This window comes from Natator depressus, chromosome 6, assembly GCF_965152275.1.
Source record: "Natator depressus isolate rNatDep1 chromosome 6, rNatDep2.hap1, whole genome shotgun sequence".
In the NCBI taxonomy this organism is placed as follows: domain Eukaryota; kingdom Metazoa; phylum Chordata; order Testudines; family Cheloniidae; genus Natator; species Natator depressus.
The window spans coordinates 82,184,566-82,198,326 of NC_134239.1; the positions used below are offsets into that span (position 1 = coordinate 82,184,566).

Consider the following 13,761-nt stretch of genomic DNA (forward strand, 5'->3'; position numbering starts at 1 on the left):
AAAACAAAATTAATTTCAGAATGATTACTGTTTTGTGCCTTCCATGGGCACATCAGTTTTCTTTTGTTTTTCATCCAATTTGCTTGACTTGAGATGGAGAGATCTACCTTCTTATTGCTAAATTGGATGGATCACATGGAACTACAGCTGTCACCACTTATAAGAACATTTTCCAAGGCCTCAAAGCATATTTATATCTGGGCAAGGCATAATTACAAAGAAAGTTACAGACCGCAATGCAATATTCATTTTTAGTTTCCATTCAGCTAACACGTTTTCAGCAAACAGAGTCATCATGCAAATTGGCTCAATGTCAGCTTTAGTCTGCTTTTAACAGAAGCCGACTCTTCACTTTCAGTGCATCCTCCGTCACTGAAGGATGAACTTTATAAACATGAGTAGACCTCATTTTACAGAGAGAGTGAAACTGGGGCACAAAAATTTAGCTTATTCATCATGAGGCAGTTGACAGAATTGGGAATAAAACCTGGGTATCTATTCGACCCCAATCCCATGTTCATATCACTTCATCTCTTGAAATAACTGAAGAGCATGATCATTACAATTCCAAAAATGCTCTAAAAATGTATGAGAGTCATTTTCAAGTTATTCTCAGACAGAAAAACTATTAAAAATGCAGTATGAGTTTCACTCGTTGGAGACATGTTCTTATATGGGGTGTTGCTCCTAGTAACTAAAAATCTGTTTATATCCCAACAAATATTACCAGTTTTCAAAAACAATGAAGTTTATTTAAACAGCATAAAAAGATGTAATTTCACTAAAATTTAGACATTTCTGAATTTAGTAATTTGAAGAATAAAATATCACCTTTAAACTGTGCAACACAAAATAATGTAGCCAACAGTAACATACAGGTACACCATTTAATATTTATTATATGCATTTTATATACATTATTTTTCAACTGTTGTACTTTTGCTACGTGGTACAATCTTAAAAATTTGCTGATTCATAGTTTGTAAAACAGAAACCTTACAAAACTCATCAAAACCCGCAAACTGATCAGAAAAGTTTTGTGGAAGACTAGAAAAAATACTTTATTGTCTTAATCATGCATTACACAAACAAAATCTTTAGTTACACCATAAACTGAAGCACATTTGAAAAAAATAAAAGCAGGGAATAACTAGCCCAAACACAGCAGATTTATGAATCTTGATTCAACTACTTCTGTATTCTGAAACGCAAATAAACATTTTTCACTCCAAAAGTTCTGAAACAAGATTGTTTTTTCTGGAATCAACTTCACTCCAGATACTTAACCGGAAAAAATAATCTTGGTTTGTAACTTTAAAAAACTATGAAATGTCCCATTTTTAGTCTATTTTAGACTGTTCAAAGAGTGCCATAATAGATAAACAGGGCCCTTTAACACACTACATAAAAGGATATAAAGACCAACAAAAAGTGAAATAAATAACAAGAGGCCATGAGCAAGATGGGTAATCCTTGATAAATAAACTTGTAAATACAGTAAGATGTACAAAATATCACATAGTGATAGGATGCCAAGATTAATTTTTTTTAAGAGTTCACCGGGAGGGTATTACAACCCCTCTGTGTTTCATTTAAACATACTTCTTTACAGTCTTTATATTTATGAAGACAGTTATGCGATGATGATGAATTAGCATCCTTAATGAAAGGACTTAGCTGAGCTGTATTAGGCAAAAGAAGGGAAGATTGTGGTTACACGGCAGCGGGTCAGTGAGATCTCTGTGTTTTAGGGTTCTATAATGCAGAAAAAATATCATCAATACAATCTTGAGCACTGTTGTGACAGGCTAAATATATAAAAAGACTTATAAAAACTAGAATTTTATCCAAACATTTTGTGCAACTAATGCTAAAATATTTTAAGTTAAATTTCCTTTTCTTTAAAGCAAAATAAAAGTTTAAAAGGGGATCTGTGGCATTCAACTGATAAACAGAAGATCACTAAGAGATGAAAAGAAAGCTACTCTTGGAGCTCACTTCCCCCCCACAAGAGCACCACATTCCTAACCCTAAGGCAGCACACAGAGTCCAAAATAAAAAAGTCTTTTGTAAGGTCAGACTCCACGTTTGCTTAAAGACACCTAAAGAACAGACATATGCTCAGTTCATATTCAGTCCAGGCTACAAATACTGGTTTTCTTTTTTAAAAAAAAAATACAGTAATTACAGTTAAATTAATAAGCCTGACATTATTCAAGATGCAGTGACTTTTCACCAACTTAAACCTGCCCCACATATAGCCTTCGTCCAGGCAGATCAGATGTAGTGTCCTATTGGTAGCCGTTTCATTGATGGCAGTGATGCATTCCCTCTTTTCTTGTCCAAGCAGACCTGCTAGTATGGTGCAGGTTTGTTTTGTTGTGTCACACAAACACTTTGGCAAGGGCATCAGCTCCTGCACTGGCAATATATGCTTTTGATGGATGAAAAGCTACGTCATAAATTGACTCATCCAACTTTTTCCTATGGGCTGTTATTTCTTGTACACAAGTCTTGCTGTCTAAATTCCATAATCTAATGGAACAGTCATGGCCTGTGTTAAAAAGAAAGATACAAAAAAAGTTAGGTTTTCATATCTTTAAATTTTATTAAAGCAAAATATGTAGGTAATACAGAAAGTTAAAACTTACTTCCAGACATCAAATAGATTCCATTGGGATCTACTGCTAGACTTGTGACAGCATCCAAGTGAGCAACCATAGAATGGATCATTTTACCTAAAAGCAAAATAAAGTATCAATTCCCGGGAATTGTCTTAATATTTTTTGACAAAATTATATTAAGGAATCAATTTAATATGAGGTAGCAAACAACAATATAGATTTAAATGAAATATGTTAGAACCATACTGGAATTGACATTCATTTATATCGCTTGAAACTCTATCTACTTGTTATTAATCATTTTTAACAACTATGTGAAAGATGCTTCACAGCCTATATAGAGCATGGTGGTGGTCTTGGGCGACTTTCAGGTAGATATATTCACAGTACAGACACCATATCTCTAAAATGTTTAGCACTTTCATTGGCAATCATAACAAGACGACCAAAGACTAAGTTGACATGGTGACAACTACACTGTTACACGTGTCCACAAGTCATCACTGAGGCCCATTGAAGGGCAGGATGAGGAAAATTGAGGAATTTCAGTTTCAATGTGATCACCGTGACCTTTCATGACCACAACTTGTATACATACATATGTGCTAGAATTAAATAACTTCCGCTGTGACTGCAACTGCCGCAAAACAAATACACAAGATGTAATTAGAGGGGGTTCAAATTTTTCACAAATGAGAACATTCTAGTAAAAACAAAAGGAAAACAGAGGGGCATTACGCTAGTCTCCAGCTTCCAATTCAAGGCAGGCTCTGGGGAATCAGCCCTGGGAATTTGGAAGGCATAAAGGGCTGGTTTTCTTTTGGGAATGTTTTGATTTGATTTATGATTTTTTTTTTGGTGGTTATATATACACACACACGTATGGGAAACGGGAACAAGAGGGAGGCAATGCACCACTCTTCTGTTTTTAAAATGATGGCAAAGATATCAAAAGCTTGGTATAACCACTTGGAATATGTTTATTTAAACCCAAATAAATACATCCTCACATATACATTAAGTTTTATAAATGTGTGGTGGGCAATGTGGAAGAGCAGACAGATGCTTTAAAGAACAGAAAGCTAGTACTCTAATAAACTCAAATTCATTAGACTAAGGCCAGAAGAGACTTTCATGATCATCTGACCTCCTGCACATCGCAGGCCACAGAACTTCACCCACCCACTCCTGCAATAGGCCTGTAACCTCTGGCTGAGTTATCGAAGTTCTCAAATCTTGATTAGAAGATTTCAAGTTAGAGTATCCACCATTTATTCTAGTTCAAACAAGTAAGTGACCCATGCCTCAAGCTGCAGAGAAAGGCAAAAAAACCCCAGTCTCTATCAATCTGACTCAGAGAACAACTCCTTCCTGACCCCAAATATGGCAAACAGACGCTGAGTACGTGGGGGAGACAGCCATTCTCAATCTTTTTGTTGCAGTATAGGAACATCTTGTGACATACCCTAGCACAGTTGCTGTGTCTACATTTTTCTATCCATTCTCTCATCTCATCTCCTTTTATAGAGCTTCCAGCTTGTAAAACAGATAAGTCATTTTAAGTCTAAAATGGGCCTCTAGCAGCCCCAATCACAACTCCTTGGCCACAATAAATTACTTCTTGTTCCAACAGGTCTGTAGGTAATGACCTTGATCTTTTACAGGAGAGAAACAGATGACAGGAGAGAAACAGATGACAGGTTTAATTTTTGGGGAGAAGCAGGGTATGGGAAAGAATAAGGCAAAGGGAATGGGGAGGCACTCTATAAAGTAGTACTTAGCAATGATGGAGAGGACTTATTACCCATGGTAATCAAAGCCCATGAGGGCCAAAGGGAAAATATTCTCACTACCTCAGATGTAGCTTCCTAATGCAATCCTGGGCTCTCCACTGCATTTCAGCCATACTTGGAAAGAGTTTGGGTAGATCTAGGCTGACATCTACTGGTTTATGAAAGGAGAAGTTACTTTATTGAAATTTGGATTTGTGATATTTAACAAGGGACATTTTTGGTCAAGAAAGACTGGCTTTTAGAAGCAGCTACCAAGATTCAGGGAAAAGAAGTAAAGCACTACCTGGGAAGCTAATACAGAAAGGGAATTCATCATATCCCCCAAAAACAACAAAGGAAAAACAGCCTTCCCCTGATGACTTAGTACCGGCACTCACTGGTTAAAGTGATAGGTCCCTCGTAAATAATTGAGAGAGCCTAACTGCTTCTTCTCACAGCCTCAGAATTGCTGACAAGCCCATGGGAATCTTGCATCATGCTGCTGAGGCCTATCTGCAAGGAGAGCTGCTTGGCTCTGCTGCAAGCTGAAGCACGGTCAGAAGCCCCAAGAGAGAAATGTAAGGGGACTGACTGGGACACAGGAGTGGCTAATCTGGAAGCTAACTGGCTTGCCTGTGAATCAAAAAGATCCCAGGCTGCCCTCCATCCCCAAGTAGCCGTAGTGTCCTGGGCCGTCCTCCACTCTGGAGCCTACCCCAACCTCCACCACCCGAGCAGCAGCAGTGCCCTGGGGCCCTTAGAGCACCTATTATTTAGTCGGGGGTATTTATAGTATAAGTCCTGGACAGGTCACGGGCCGTGAATTTTTGTTTATTGCCTGTGACGGGGCCAGGACTTTTATTAAAAATACCCATGACTAAATCTTAGCCTTATGGATGAGTATCCAAATATTTTGCTCATTTTCCCCCACCCCCACACACATTTCAGTTGAGAACGAATCCTTTAACAAGGCCTCAGATTTTCAGTCAGTTATGGATTTACAATAAGATATGACTAAAATGCAAAATGTGATGTTTCACTTATATCAAAGTAAGTATAGGCAGGATTATCTGATGACGGTTACGAAGACAATATTGGAAAAGTGATATTTTCCTACTGTAAGGAGAATGTTTCTTTTACACTAACATGTAACAGTGGAACAAAAAATTTATGCTATGATTCTGCAACAAGTAGCGTGTGGTAGGACCCTCCGATACCCAGCCAGATTTATTTTAAACATTACTCAGCTTAATGCACTAGGTTTTTAGTATCCTTACCCGTTTTATTGTCAAAAAACTTGATGTGTCTATCTTCATGAGCTGTAATTGTTACAGGAAGTGTAGGATGACTTACTACCCTGTTAATATGATTACTTGACTGCAAACCTGAAAAGATAGAAAGTTATAGGTAAAATATTTGATGGACAAATAGTAAAAATACAGTCAGTAAATAATAATATTGCCCAAGAGAACACAATATTAAAAAATAACCAGTGAACTAATAGATGGAACTTCAAGCGTCAGGAAAATTATTGAGACATTTTAGAATAAAATATGTAATGAAAGATAGAAATACATGTGATGTGCTCTGGCTTTCCAGGGCAGGGACTAATCCACATGCACTCTAATCAGTGTATTATGAAGATAAAAATTTTTGTGATTGGGCTATATGTATGAAAGATACTTTAGAGAGAGGGTGAAGAGATTAGGTTTGCATTTCATGGTAGTAGTAATGGGGGTGGGGGAGAGGAGAGGGGCATGAAAAAGACAAGTTATGACTCCTAACCTACGAACTACTTTCTCTTTTTCTATGCACTACACAAATGTCTTATTTCTACTTAAATTACTTAATGGTACATACAATGTCTTTAAAATAGTCTCTTCTATATATTGGTGTATCATTTGCCTTGTGAAAGGATACTTCTCTGAAGTTTTGGATTTCCTTTTTGATGTTTAGCTATTTAAATTTTTATCCTCAATCAAAGAGATATGTACCTCCCTTTATGTGGGCTCCTATCTTAGTATCAAGGCCAATATTACACAGACTATGGTTCTCTATAGTTTCTTTCATAATCTAGCTGTCTCAAAGTGCTTAATACTAGCCATTAAATACTATCAGGGTAAAGACTAGACAAACTGAGCTGTTACATATGAAGCAGTACATTGCCCTCTCATGACACTAGATTTTCAACCTTATTTTACTGAGAAGGGGTTTAAATGCCGGCACCTACGACAGGGCAACACTGATGTTATACTGCACTCTCAGCACTGGATATGATCCTGGTGCTCAACCTCCTGGTTTAGAGGACAGAGAGAGTCAGCAATTAAGACACATGGATTCTGTAAAGTACATTCAGAATTCTACACTTTCTCTTTTGTGTTAGAACCATATTGCCTGCATTTAACATATTCATGAATAATGCCTATGTAGTTAGAACGCTGTTCCTTCATATTTAATTCAGGGAATTGGTTCTTGAAAGACTAGCTACATTTTTAGTTTTTTGGCAAGGTTCTGTCACTTTCAGCATCTCTGTAACCCTTTCTGAATTATCGCCATACTTATCCTTCAGATCATTCCAGATTCTCTCAAACCCTTTTTTACAAAGATGAAAATTTTTTCCTTTGCCAAGAAAGTTACTTTTCCTCATTTACTCCCCTATTTCTATGATTTGACATCTCCACATGACAATCAAAGAATAAGAAAAGGTCAGAATAGAATTAAAATGTGAAATTGTGCAATACAGAAAAAAGAGGAACAAAGCTCTTGAAGCTTTTGAAAGAGCACACATCTAAACTGCATATATGAGACAAAACTAATTCATATTAACTTACCAGAGTCTATCTGTGATGAGAGCATCACCAGTGATTGGGATGTTTCTAAATCATAAATGACTGTGCTGCCAGTGCTAAAAGATGTGACCATATGAGCAGGATCACAACCTATAAAGTCAACTGATGTAGGTATTCCATGCTCTAAGGAGAAAAGAAAAAAAAAGATTAGATAGGGAAATAAAACCCTTAAGTTACCTTAAAGGCTTAAAAAGGTTTAAATGATCTTTCCTATTTTTCTTCTACAGTAATTACCAAAGAAACTCCTTTTAGAGTTTTTACAAAATGCTGCAAAAAGAAATAAAGCTACCTTAATTATCAGCAATAAAGACATTTTTAAAAGTAAGATTGCCAAAACCAGCTAAGGTTTGTGCAGAACTCGTTCTACTTAAAGAGCTAGCATCTGAAGAGGAAGGATGGCAGGCTGTAGGAGGGAGTGAAGGCTTCATTTCAGAGGTTCGTCACAGCTGCATTTCCTTGGAGTTCCATGAGTTTTCCTTTAGTCCTAAAAATACTGTAAGTTGATATTTGGTTTGGGCAACCTGAGGAAACAAACTTATCCCCTTCCTATCACACAATTTTTTAAACAAAAATGCCTTTAAAAAAAAAACCCGCAAACATCATACTCACCCTTTTCTCCATTGTAAGTGCAAATGCAGGGCAATTTTTCTGGTGGATTCCATAATCTAATAGTGCCATCTGCTGAGCAAGATAGTAAATGATTCTTTATACCACTATAAGCAAGACCCCAGACTGCATCTGTATGCGCAATTAATGTGCCAGCTAGAACGTTTGGCTCTGGAAAGGAAAAAAAAAATTCCAAAGTTAAAGCTTTTTACTGAAGATGAGAATTATTAAAAAACTCTGTTTTTACCTAGGTACAAAATAATTCCTACGGTAAACTCAAAAACCACAGCTGGTATTTTCCAGTGTCAGTGATTAATAGACTATAGATGATAGAACCATGTAACATCCTGTAGAAATCAGTAAGAGAAAATCTAACCAGTAACCAACAACAAAAAACAAAACAAAACCCACCACCCCAAAATAAAAGGGAGATTACAGAATTCTGAACTAAACTGTAATGAAAAACTAAAATTGGATCCAAAGCAGACACTTGTAATTTCACACATTGTGTGTGTTAATTTAGTTGTCAGTCAGTAGATGAGGTTGGAAACCTAATTTCAATCTCTGTGTTCTATAAAATAAAATGGGCTAGTACAATGAATATTTTAGACAAATCAAAGTAAATGTTTTCACGCATGTCCTTCCCTGAAAGCATATTAATAATCATTTTCATAACATCTGTAATAATGATATGGTTCACCTGGAACTCTGATATACAGAAAGAATTACTATTTTAAAAATAGTTCCATAGTTACAGAGCCAAGCAGATGAAAAGTTAGGTAGCAGTTACTCATTGATGTGGATAGCAGGCACTTTCATCTTTAATCAATAGTATCATTAAAATTAATTTCCATGGCTGAAGGCACCTCAGCTGTTCCCAATGACAAATGAGTAAAATGGAATTAAATGGATACAAGTAAGGCAATTTTTCTTTTTTAAGATGACAGAAGGGGCTGGCCAGACACAGCCTGATGTTCTTCTCCGCTCCTGTGATGCTTCAAAGGGATGGCCAGTTATAGGGAGCAGAGAAGCTGAAATGGGCCTTGTTTGTAGCTGGGAGAGAGGGAGAAGAGAAGATCGGAGCTCTAGCAGCTGCTTTTACCAGGCTCTCCCTTTTCACAAACCTGACAGCTCTAGGATTCTTGTGCCAGTCTCCTCACCAAAAAAATGACATGAAAGAACTCTTGGAGGCTTCCTTTCTGCTTTGGGGTGAGTGGTGCCAAGAAAACATGTCCTTCCTTCCTCTTCCCCTCCCTCTCCAATATATTTTTAAAATTCCTTCATATCAGGCTTTGAGCATGACTGGCCCTGCGGCATTATTTATATATTTATGAGGAAGCAGAAAAGAACAGGGAGGGAAGGAACAAAGTGAGGGGCAGGGATACAGTAATCTTTTAAAACATAATTCAGAAAGAAGCTAGAAAGATCTAACAAAACTTGCCTCTCCAGCTAGCACCCTTCTGACAAGCCTTAAGAAAAATTCACTCAGGGTTCCCAAAACAATGCTTCCATCCTAAATATAGGGCTGCTCACAGATGGACCCAGTTTTTTTCTGAGCCCCACACCAGTTAGGCTTGAGGAGTTTCATTAAGGGAGTGCCAGATCTTGCAGTCAGATGTTCAACAGATGATACCAATGATTCACGCATACACAGTACCAATAATGGAATGTCAGCATGAGCCTGTAGAGATGATTCTGGATGATCAGATACCAATAAATCTGATGGTACCATGAATGAGGGAGCTGAAGAAATTGGTATTGATCTCGTAGCTGTATAACCTGGAGAAGGGATCTTCACCTGCCCTTGGCGGAGGGCTGCTCAGGCCCCCCACCCAGGGCAGGTGAAAGGTCTGGTGCAGCTCCCCACAGCTGCCAGCACGTCTCTCCCCGACCCGGCTCCGGCCGGAGAGGGAGGGCAGCTTGGACCCGCAGCCTGGCCACTGTAAGAGCTGGGAAGGCAACCGTGGGCAGACATGCTACCTGCCCTGGGTGGGGGGCCAGAGCAGCCCCCGGGCAGCTCCACAGGTCTCCCCCAGCCCAGGCCAACATGGAACCCAGTCGGGGTGCTGCGGTGCACCCTCCACCTGCCCGCGGTGCAGGGGGGAGAGGTTTGAGAGCAGCCCTAGCCATATCCGCGCCCCCAAGGCTCCCCACCTGGCTCAGGGCAGGTGGAGGGTCTGCACAGCTGCCCATGGGTCTCCCTGACCAGGCTCCGGCAGAGCGGATGCCTCGGAGCCTCAGCGCAGCCCCTAGCGTAGAGCCTTGCAAATCTGCGGATATCTGCATCCGCAGATAATTTTTGCAGATCAGATGCGGATACACATTTGTGTATCCACGCAGGGCTCTAGTGATTTTGCCTTCTTCTCCTTTTAAGAACCCAGAAAATTAAAGTTATGTCCCTTTTCAGTTGAAAATCTTAGAACTGCAGCAGGACGACTACTCAAAGAGGGAACACTGGAAACAGACTGATCCGACAGACCAGGCTCTGTGTCAGGTGTCTGTGGTTTGAGCATTGGCCTGCTAAACCCAGGGTTGTGAGTTCAATCCTTGAGGGGGCCATTTAGGTATCTGGGGCAAAAATTGGAGATTGGTCCTGCTTTGAGCAGGGGGTTGGACTAGATGACCTCCTGAGGTCCCTTCCAACCCTGATATTCTATTCTATATGATATTTAAAATATCCTATCACAAAGTCACTCAAGATAATTTTAAAATGCTTGTTCATCAAAATGGTTTGTATTTTAATTTCCAACTTAATTTAATGCACCTTCTAGATTTCACACAAATCATGTGCAAGATGACACAAAGCACATCTGTAGCTTTTACCACCACCACCACAAAAGAAACAAAACCAAAAAAATTAAAGGCACATTTCCTGCTGACTGGAAGGAAGAAAGAAAGGTAAATATATCTTTATGTACACGTGATAATTTTAATGACGGGTTTGGTAGAACTTAGTAAGTAGTTTAAAAAGTTCTGTGTTTCGATACCACTTTCCATCCAAGGATCTGAAATCACTACACAAAAAGTGAGCAAGAATTACCCTGATTTTACAGGTGGAAAACAGACACACATTAAGCATGTGTCCCACTCAGAAAGCCTATCAATAGCTTTAGAACAAAAATAAGCTAAAATATATGTACTGTACTCTGCTTTATCTGGGGACTAAAATGATCAGAGAATGAGATAATATTCTTTGTCATACTTATACATTTGATGTACAACATGCACATAGCCCACCTTCAGAATACACAACACAAATGATATATCTATATTGTAATCACGGAGTATGAGTGCAGCTCAAGTAGACATACCTGAGCTAGCTTTAATCTACTTAACTTGGATACCAGAACAGTGAAGCTACAGCAGTGCGTGCTTCAGCACAGCCTACACAAGCCTCAGAACCACTTGTCGGGCTAGCCCACACAGAAGTGTGACCTACTACAGCTTCACTGATCCAGTACCTAAGATACCTGAGCCAGTTGTAATCTAGCTCTGTTTACTTGACCTGTTTACAGATATACCCAAAAGCATATTAATAAAGATTTGTTTGTAGTAATTCAGATAACCTGTGACTTTTTTTTAATAAAAGCTCTTCATGAGCTTTCAGAACCACTTTAGAATCAAACAATAATAGTATTAGAAGTCTCTTCTAAGTCTAAATGCTGACAATCTTTCATTCTCAGAAGACACTTACCATATGTATCATAAGGATCCACATTAGGGCTAGGCATGTTCCACCACTGGATGGTTGCATCAATGCCACCACTAAAACACTGTTCTCCGTTAGAACTAATTGCCAATGACAATACAGGTCCACTGTTGGGAAAAAAACAAAAAAAAAACCAGTGGTTGAAGCTGGTGAAGAGATCTAATAACTGATGTCACCAAGAAAGCTGCACTGTTAATGTCTATTTTGCTTCAGTCTTCATTAAAAAGGTTAAAGGGAGACCAGATACTCAGTTAACAACAACAAGGGGGAAGGAATGAAAGCCAAAAGAGGGAAACAGGTTAAAGAATATTTAGATGTATACAAGTCGACAGGGCCAGATGAAATTCATCCTATGGTACTTAAGGAACTAGGCTAAAGCAATCTTGGAACTGTTAGCAATTATCTTCAAGAACCTGTGGAGGGTGGGTGACGTCCCAGAGGACTGCAGAAGGGCAAGCATAATACCAATCTTTTTAAAAAAGGAACAAAGAGAACCCAGGGAATTACTGACCAGTCAGCCTAACTTCAATACCAAGTAAAATACTGGAACAAATTAAGCAATCAATTTGCAAGCTCCCAAAGGATAACAGGGTTATAAGAAATAGCCAGGATGGATTTGTCAAGAATAAACCATGCCAAACCAAACTAATTTCCTTCTTTGACAGGGTTACTGCCCTGGCAGATGGGGGAACAGTAGATGTGACAGATCTTAATTTAACTGAGATATTTGACACTGTTCGAAATGACATTCTAATAAGCAGACTAAGGAAATGTGGTCTAGATAAAATTACTATAAAGTAGGTGGCACAACCGGTTGAAATGCACAACTACAAAACAGGGAATAACTGGATAGTTGGCAGTATTTCTGAAAATAATCTGGAGGTTATAGAGAATCACAAACTGAATACAACTAAACAACGTGATGCAGTTGCAAAAAATGCTAATATTATTTTGGGGTGCATTAACAGGTGGGTCATTAATGAGACACAGGAGATAACTATTCCCCTCTACTCGGCAGTGGTGAGCCCTCGGCTGGCATACCGTGTCCAGTTTTGGGAACTACACTTTAGGAAAGATGTGGACAAATTGGAAAGAGTCCATAGGAGAGTAACAGAAATGATAAAAGGTTAGAAAACCTGACCTATGAGAAAAGGTTAAAAAAATTGGACATGTTTAAGTTGTGAGAAAAGAAGGACTGAGGAGGGACTTGATAACAGTCTTCAAATATGTTAAAGGCTGTTATAAAGAAGATGGTGATAAACTGTGTTCCATATCCACTGAAGGCAAGTAGTAATGGATGTAAACTGCAGCAAGGGAGACTTAGGTTAGATATTAGGAAAAACTTTCAAATTATAAGGGTAGTTAAGTTCTGGAATAGGCTTCCAAGGGAGCTTGTGGAATCCCCATCAACGGAGGTTTTCAAGTATAGGTTGGACAAACATCTGTAACAATGCTCTAGGTTTACTTGGTGCTGCCTCAGCTCAAGGGGCTGGAATTGATGACTCCCAAAGGTGCCTTCCAGCCCTACATTTCTGTGATTCTCTGATCCTATACGGGAAAGTGTTGGTTGCCACCACCACACAGACCAGAGACACTGGGGTAGGAAGCTTCACTTCACTGCTTGGCAAAGTCCCCACCTGTCTCACCACTATCCTGGAGGAAGAATCAACTTTATCTATTACAATCCTTCCAGGGCCAGGAAAGGGGGGGGGGGGGGCAGGGCCCCGCCTGCACACTCTGGCAAGAAATGAAGGCAGGAGCAGGGAGCTGGGCCAACCCCACAAGACAGGAGCCACCACTGTGGGATGAGTGTGAGGTGGACTTGCTCTATAACATGCCCCCTCCCCCTGGGGACAGAATGCAACCCTCCTACATGGGCCCCCCAGTTTCAAAAAGTGCACCCATGATTTCACACACCTAAACCCATGATTTCTACTACATTTATCATGACTTTTCTGTGACTTTTGAGTTAAAAAATGCTATGACAAATCTGAAGCCCTCTACAGAGTCTCTAGATTATTTCAGACACAGAAATGCTGTAGGACCCAAACACAAACGTAGTTTCAGTTTTAATGAACAGTAACGCTTCTTGGCAGCATTTCGGCAGGTGGTTCTTCGGTGGCAGCATTTCGGCAACGCGGTGTCCTGCGGGCACACACAACTGCCCCGGTGGGCGCCACTGCACCCGCGGGCACCACATT

The 13,761-nt window shown here is 39.4% G+C and overlaps 1 protein-coding gene across 5 annotated transcripts in view; it reads right to left on the reverse strand.

Moving 5' to 3' along the window:
- Positions 1 to 865: 865 nt before the first annotated feature.
- The window catches only part of STRN3 (striatin 3), a 93,038-nt gene continuing 80,142 nt past the window's right edge, over positions 866 to 13,761 (reverse strand). The window contains exons 13-18 of one of the 5 annotated variants that reach the window (XM_074955797.1): positions 11,546 to 11,667; positions 7,855 to 8,022; positions 7,228 to 7,368; positions 5,674 to 5,781; positions 2,652 to 2,738; positions 866 to 2,554 (exon numbers count right to left, since the gene is read on the reverse strand). In XM_074955797.1, the coding sequence (XP_074811898.1) occupies positions 2,385 to 2,554; positions 2,652 to 2,738; positions 5,674 to 5,781; positions 7,228 to 7,368; positions 7,855 to 8,022; positions 11,546 to 11,667 (796 nt within the window). In that variant the 3' untranslated portion in view covers positions 866 to 2,384. The remainder of the gene's footprint in view (positions 2,555 to 2,651; positions 2,739 to 5,673; positions 5,782 to 7,227; positions 7,369 to 7,854; positions 8,023 to 11,545; positions 11,668 to 13,761) is intronic. The other 4 variants (XM_074955796.1, XM_074955798.1, XM_074955800.1 and 1 more) reach the window with 4 other exon arrangements.